General features: G+C 39.6%; 1 protein-coding gene across 1 annotated transcript; it reads right to left on the reverse strand.

Annotated features, from left to right (window-relative positions):
- Positions 1-6,783: 6,783 nt before the first annotated feature.
- Positions 6,784-7,810, reverse strand: LOC127122602 (uncharacterized). Its single transcript, XM_051052910.1, has 3 exons — positions 7,467-7,810; positions 6,949-7,361; positions 6,784-6,851 (listed from the first exon to the last, which is right to left on the reverse strand). Exons 1-3 carry the CDS (start codon positions 7,808-7,810, stop codon positions 6,784-6,786), a joined length of 825 nt encoding a protein of 274 aa, XP_050908867.1.
- Between the last annotated feature and the right edge of the window lie 501 nt (positions 7,811-8,311).

Consider the following 8,311-nt stretch of genomic DNA (forward strand, 5'->3'; position numbering starts at 1 on the left):
CTTATCATCCAACATCTACCAAAGATTCGACAAAAGAGTCTACAGATGAAGTGGAAAAGCCTATTGAATACATGCAAAAGGATCATACTGGTGATTCTGAGCATGGGGATGAAAAAGAGAAAAATGCCCATGTTCAAGAGAAAGTGGATGAGGAGATGCAGAATGTTAACGACATTGTAAAAGACATATCTGAAGATGGATCTCCAAAAATTGAAAACCCAGGCACTGGTGGCCCAGATGACGAAGAAGAAGAGGATCATTCTATGTCCAACCTTCATACGGAGCCTACTGAGGATGAAGATGAGGAACAAGATAATGAACCATAGAAAGAGAAAAACAAAGGCATGCCCAAGACCAACCCAACTTCTGATGCTAGCAAAAGGACTATAGCGTATTCGACCCAGAAACACTCATGCCCTCTCTCCAGAAGAGCTCGAAGCGCTGAAAAAGAGAAAACTAGTGGAATACCTAAAAGCCATTATCAGTGCAAGGGGTAGCTCGACTAAGAAAATCCCTAGTACTTCAATAGTGTCAGTTGTCCATTCTACAAGAAAATTTGGTGATGAATTTCTCCTTAAAATCAAATAAAAAGCCTTCGACATTTACCTATTTCAACTCTTGGAGAACGACATTATTGCCTTATTTGGGATAAAAGATCTCCTGAAACAAGTTGACATCTGGAACATTTCCCCAAAAGTTGCAGATTTCATCATGGATCTAGGGTTGCTGATCGATTAAGTTGTTGTGGAACTTATTCATATAAGGGAAGCTTCGAACAAAATCCAAAATAAATCAGAGATCCAAGAAGTCGAATGGGACGCCGCCATCGAATTTACTACAAAAGTTGCAGAATTGGAGAAGGGCTCTGAGCAGAACCAAAAGGAGGTCGAAGCTTGTGCCAAAAACATTGAAGCTTCGGAGCAACAGATAAAGGAATTACAACCCAAGATTACCAAGGCAAAGGAGCGCAAAGATGAACTCCAAAAGCTTGATCAAGATAAACTGGCCAAGGAAATCCAAGTTGGCATGCATCACGTCGAAAGGGCTCAGAAACTGGAAAAGGAAATTGACAACCTCATTTCAAGTAAAATCGAAGTACCACAAGATGAAGGCTTTTTCCCTTTTAGTTTCGTTGTAATTGTTGAACTTTTGACTTTGAAGGAATTTGGTTTTTCGTGTAATGACTTTAATCCCTTCGTGGAATTTGTGTAATGACTTAGCCATCTTGGCATTACCTATTTTGACTTTCCATATTGACTTTGATTGTTGTGTATGAATTATTTTGTCATTATTTTTACTTCCTAAAGCATCGGGCTATATTTTTTAAAATATTTCCCGTTTACTCTTAGGACTCTTCTTTCTTCATTTAATTCTCCGATCTTGTATGCGCCATTAGAAAAGACTTGGATAATTTGAAAAGGGCTCTCCCACTTTGGGTCTCATTTACCTAATTCTCTATCCTTTCGATCCATGGGTAGGATTATTTTCCAAACTAAGTCTTCAAGAAAAAACGTTCTAGGTTTCACCTTTTTATTGTATGCTTTCTCTACTCTCTTTTTCTCCCTCTTTAATAACTCCAAGGATTTTAACCTTTCTTCGTCTAATTCAACTAACTTGTCTAGCATCATGTTCTAATAGGATTCAGATAGGATCTCATTTTGCCTTTGGACTCTTGTTAATTGAAGATAGATTTCGACTGGTAACACTATGTCGTGACCATATGTCAGTCGAAAAGGCGTAGTATTTTAGGGGAGGTTCTACATGTCCATAAAATCTGGTCCAATGTCTCATGCCAATTCCTTTGATTTTTCCCCACGGGTTTCTTAATCAATCTAATAACTACCTTATTTGCTGCTTCGAATTGACCATTATCCTGAGCATAATAAGGTGTAGATGTCAATAGCTTGAACTCCATTTCTTTCACAAACTCCTGAACCTTTCAACCAATGAAAACTGATCCTTGATCAGTTGTAATAGTTTCTGGGATTCCAACCCTATAAATGATGTGCCTTTGAATGAATTCGATCACTGCCTCTTGATCAACATTCGATAAAGGTATAACTTCAATTTGTTTAGTAAAATAATCTATATCCACTAGAATGTACCTTTGAATCTTATATAATGTTGGTAAAATTTCTCCAACTAGATCCAACGCCCAACCACTAAAGGGCCAATGCTTCACAATGGAGTGTAGTTCGTTTGCAGGGACATGTTGTATACATGCATGTGTCTGGCACTCTTGTCACCATTTAGAGAACTCAATATAATCCTTAAGCATGATAGGAAAATACATCCCTTGTCGAAACAACAACCATTTTATCTTGTGGCATACCTGATATGCACTGCATGCCCCACTATGAACATTAAGGAGAGCTAAATATTCCTCAGATTCACTAAGGCACTTGAGTAAGACTCCTTCAGGCATATTTTTAAATAATTTGTTCCCCATAAGAGTAAAACTTAAGGCACGATACCTGACTTTTCATTCAGCAGATATTGTTGGATTTTCTAAGTATTCTACTATTGGATTTCTCCAATCTTCGTCTGCCAAACTGTCTATGGCTAGTATCTCAAAATTCACTTTGTCAGCATACCCTAACTTTGTTGTTTCCAAATCTGTTAGGGATAACCTAGTTGACACAACTCTTCCTCTGACTTCGATTTCATCTTGCAATTTTTCTTTTGAAATCTTATATCCTGAAGCAATTTTGGCTAAGTCATTGGCCTCTTAGTTCTCAAGTCAAGGCATGTGTCGAATGCTTATCATTTTAAACCTTCATAATATTCTATTGGTAATTACAAATAAAATTATAAGATTTTCTTTAACACACTTATATTCCTTTGTCATTTGTTTTATGACTAACTATGGGTCACCCATTATTTCGACTCGAGTTGCCCCCAATTCCAACAAGATCTCAAGTTTGGCTATCAAAGTCTCATATCCAGCCTCGTTTTCTTGAACAAAGGCCTTCGACCTTGTATTTGAATCTTTTTGGGATTTTTATAGGAGAAATAATCAATACTGCCACACCCGCTCCATTTTTATGACTAGAACCATCAAAGTATAATTTCCAAGGTTCAAGCTCCAAATAGTTTAGGGAGTTTTCGACTAAAGAGTGGTCAACTAGAAAGTCTGCTACCACTTGTCCCTTAACAGCCTTTAAAGGCATGTAAGTTAAAGAATACTCAGTTAAGGCCAATGCACATTTACCGATTCGACTATGTAAAATTGGTTCTTATAGCGTATGTCTATTAATGTCCAAGTGAGACGAAATGTAAACATCAACTGGCTTTATATAATGCTTCAATTTTGTACATGAGAAATATAGACATAGACATAACTTTTTTATTGTACTATATCTAGTTTCTGCATCATTTAAAACTCTACTAAGGTAGTAAATGGCTCTTTCGACGCCATTTTCATCCTCTTGAGCCAACATGCTCCCTAAAGTCATATCAGATGCATATATGTACAATCTCATACTTCTATTCCTACAAGGAGGCACCATAATTGGAGGATGAATAAGGTAATCTTTGATCTTATTGAAAGCCTCTTATTGCACTTGCCCCATTAAAAACCTTCCTTTTTGAGTCGAAGTAGTGGTGAGAGGCTTGAGTCTTGCCACTTAAGTTTGAGATGAACCTCCTAAGGAAATTGGTCTTTCCTATCAGCGACTGAAGTTCCTTCTTTGTTTATGGTGCTTTCGTTTCCATGGTGGCCTTGGTCTTGTTTTGATTAATTTCAATTCCTTTCTTATGGACCATAAAGCCTAGAAAATCCCCAACCTACACACGAAAAGCACATTTAAGAGGATTCATTTTTAGACCATGTTTCCTCATTCTTTTGAACGATTGTCGAAGATGGTCTATATGACTTCTTCCTGAAACAGACTTGACCACAATGTCATCAATATAAATTTGCAGAAAGTTTCAATGAAGTCATGAAATATAGAGTTCATTTCTCTTTGATAGGTTACCCCAAAAAATTTTAGGCCAAAGGGAATCACCACCCATTCGTAGGTGCCTAAGGCGTAGGGGCATCGAAATACCATTTTTGGCACGTCTTCATCACCAATGAAAATCTGGTTATACCTAGAATATCCGTCGAGCATACTAAGATATTTGTGCCCTGCGGCAAAATCAACGAGCATTTCTGCTACGTGCATTGGATGTTCATCCCTTGGGGTTACAACATTCAAATCTCTGAAGTCAATGCACACCCTCAAAGTGCCATTTTTCTTAATGAATGGTACACTGTTAGCAATCCATTCGACATACCTGGTCGTATGAATGAAATTGTGCTTGAGAAGCCTCTCGGCCTCTTCCTTGATTTTCTACAGAACTTCAGGTGCAAAACGCCATGGAGTCTGCTTAATTGGCTTCTTCCCAGTCTTTATAGGAAACTTTAGTTCGACTGGTTCCCTGCTTAGACCCGATATCTCATCATAATCTCATGAGAAGCAGTCCTTGTACTCCTTCAATAGCTGGATTACTTCGACCTTGAGTTTTGGGTTGATGTTGGCACTTATGTATGTTAGCCTTTTGGTTGCCCCCTCTCCCAAGTTGATTTCCTCTAAAGGATCTTGCGCTAGCATCTTTATGTCGTTTTCAAACGGGTCCTTTTCGAAACCCAAAGGCTTGTCATTGTAAATGGCATCGAGCCTCTGGCCTTGCCTTTCGTCTTGAACTTTATCAGGTGGTTCTGGCTTAGAGTCCTTATCAGGACCTTCCAAGTGCACTTCATTCCTTTTGGCTTCGACGGCCATGTATTTGACTTCAGCCTCTAAAGCCACTTTTAATTTGTTTTTGGCTATATAAACCAAAATCTTTTTCAATGTCTTTGACTCAAACATTGTCATCAAACTCACTTCCCTAACCAGTAGGTTGGATTCCTTCTATTCCTCCGAATCCCAAATCCTCTTCACATATTACCTCCGTATCCCATTGGAAACCATGGGTTGGGTATAGGTACAAGAAACAGAAAATGTTGTCAGTTGGCGTAAAGTCGAACCTGCAGGATTGCAAGGGGAAATGTGTGTCAGGTGTTTGTCGAAGTTCCTGCTATCCACCTGGTTGACTTCCTCCATGTAATAACTTTGGACTTCCTCTATATTCTCCATTATTCCATCATTTTTCCAGATTGAAATCCGTTGATGTAGCGAAGAAGGGACTGCGTTAATACCATGGATTCATTCTTGACCCAAAAGCAGATTATAGTTGGCTTTTGACACTATGACCAAAAACATAGTCGGCCTTGTCATGGTGCCGACTCTGAGGTCCACTTGAATTACCCCCATTGTAGTACCAACCTTCCCCTCATAGTTCGATAGAACCATATTATGGGGTTTAGTGTCAGTATAATCCTTTCCTATTCTTTTCAACATGTAATGCGGCATTAAATTCACCGTCGTTCCACCATCCACTAAGATTTTATTTACTCCAACGTTTTCCACTTTGCCTCTAATAAACAGAGGTTTTAAGTGGTTCTTCATTCCTTCGTCGAGCCTTTCAAAAAATGTGTTTTGCTCTTCCACGCATCCATTATTCATTACGTAGTAGCAAACTGGTATATGCCTGGCCATTTCCAAATCAGTGGCATCCTCAGGTTCCTCTATCTCCATAACTTGGTCATATTCCCTAGGCAACACAGACACCACATTACATGTGATATCTAATCATGGCTCTGAATCTGTGTTGAAATCATCTGTTAGCATATCATCTTCTGATGCTGCTTTGTCAGACTTCTCTGCAGATTCCTCATTTTAAGAGGAAAAGAGCTTCCTTTCGACATGCTTCTTCTCTTCATTCCTTTCCAGTTTTAGGGGTACATTACTACTTGATTCTGCCTTTTCCATTTCTCCATACTCTCGCTCAGCCTTTTGTCTCCTCTGTTGTCTCCTCCATTGAGACCTTGACATATGGTTTTTCCCTTTGTATTTTTTTGAGCGATATGTTGATTGTTTTAAGGTTTGGAATTCCTTATGGTATGCCAGTAAGGAACCTCTCTATACTTCAAAGTTTTGCTACTTCTTATGGCATTGCTCCCCTCTTTCGACAGGCTTCACCCACTTACACTTAGGGCCATCAGTCGTAGGCTTGAAGGTGGTTGGTTTGTAGCCATGGGGTCCTGGTATTTCTTGCTCTTGCTTCCTAGGTACCCCCTCCTATCGAAGGAAAATCAGTTGTTGGTGTCTCTCCAGTTTCTCTTATTTTTGGCTAGTTGAGCCCCTTCAATGTTCTCTATTACCTTTCTATCAAAGACTGAGCTGCACCTTGGGCACAACATCACCTTAATTTTTTTCCTCTGGCACCGGTGAAGGAATTCGACCAAGCTTTCATCTTGCTTGGGATAGGCTACTTTGACATACTCCTCTTTTCTGAGGCTTTGTTCGTCAACCTCCATTGCAGTCTCTTGGGTCACTTCGACCATGTTAATCGCTAAGCTGGCACCCCTAGTGATGTCTAAATCCTGTAACTTGACTCTAAGGCCTTCAGTGGCCTCAATTATGTTGTTAATCGGTATGAAACCTTCAGTAGTTTCATTTGTTATGATCATTTGGCTGGAACCCTCAATGATTCCCTTGTTGAAGCCTTCAGTGACTCCTTGAATGAAACCCTCAGTGGTTCCCTTGTTGAAGCCTTCAGTGACTCCTTGGTTAAATCCTTCAATAGCTTCAACCATTATAGCTTCCTTGGCGCAGTCCTCAGACACTTCCACCATATTAACAGAGGATGGTTAAGTCATGTGGGCGCCTGCCACCTGGAGAGGATCTGAATCGATCCTTATTTGAGACTTCGACCTATCTCCAAACTTGAGCCTTCCGTCTCTGATAGCCTTTTGCACAAGATCCCTGAAGATAAAACATTGCGAAGTTTTATGGCCCAGAAAATTATGATACTTACAAAAAACCCTCTTTTTTCTTTGTTCTAAAGGAGGTATTTTATTACCAAGAGGCACTATCATCTGGCCATCTTTAACTAATAAATTGAAAATATCATCACACTTGGTGACGTCGAAGGTGTATGTTTTCTTAGGGAAAGCGTCACTCTTTTCTAGTTCGACTGGGTTTTTTCCATTCGAAGGCGTTAGGACTTTGTAGGAGTAAGGTGGTCCTTGCTTCAGTTCAGCAAGGTCAACTTCGCTTTCATCAAAATTTAAAGGACCCCTATACGTTTTTGGATTAGCTTTTTCAGCTTTCAGGCGCTCTACCTGTCGAATTCTGTTAGTTAACTGGGCCATGTCCCTTAGATATTGAGTATCCAGTTTCTTCCTAATGGAATAATCAAGGCCACCAGCGGCCATTTCCAGCAATTCATGCTCAGGAACTTGTGTTAAACATTTGGCCTTAAGAAAATGGAATCTATTCAAATAATCATCTATTAGCTCAGAGAATTTTCATTTAACACTAGCCAATTCCTTCAAACAGATCTTTGACTGTCCCATGTAGAATTGTTCATGGAATAACCTTTCTAGTCGAGTCCAATCATGGATTGGACTTGCTGGCAACGTGGTGAACCACGTAAAGGCATTCTTCGTAAGGAAACTTGGGAAATATTTTATCATTAGGTTCTCGTTATTAGCAATTTCCCCTGCTTCTATTAGGTACCTAGCCACGTGTTCGACAATGGACTCATCAGTGTCCCTATAAAACTTAGTAAACTTGGGGATTTTCCACCTAGGGGGTAATTCTGATTGTAGAATATATTCAGACAATAATGATGTGTAATTTGGCCTATGAGGGCCAACATTAACCCCATTTGGTGCCATGATTCTTTCGACCATGGCTGCTGGGTTATTGTCTACCGCCATATCATCACGTCAAATTTGATGTATGACTTCGTCAGCATCTTGGTTCCTATTCACCATTACTACCATTGGTTGTCTCTCCCTTAGGATTTGTGGCTCAGGACCTAGGGGTTCGACTCCTACTCCCTGATTTACCATGTTCACATGGGGTACGTTTCTTTGGTTTTATTGGACTTGGTTAATGGTTAGGTCTTCTTCAAAGGCTATCCCCTGATTTTCTATCATCCATTCCCTTTGAGGATGTCAAGGAGATCGTGGAACACCAAAAAAGTCAGCAATGCACGTTATATGTGCTGCCATCTGTTGGTTCATTTGGGTAGTGTTTTGGATCAAAGGGTTAAATATTGTACTCTTTTGGTTAGACAACATTTGAACCATTTCATGGTTTCTTTCTCCATCTGCTACCCTATTACTACCGCAGAATTGTTGGTAAGATTGGATGTTTGGATGGGAAATTCCATCCCAAATGGTTGACTCATTCTAACCATGTTATTAATGGCTAAA

Source organism: Lathyrus oleraceus, chromosome 2, assembly GCF_024323335.1.
Source record: "Lathyrus oleraceus cultivar Zhongwan6 chromosome 2, CAAS_Psat_ZW6_1.0, whole genome shotgun sequence".
Lineage (NCBI taxonomy): Eukaryota > Viridiplantae > Streptophyta > Magnoliopsida > Fabales > Fabaceae > Lathyrus > Lathyrus oleraceus.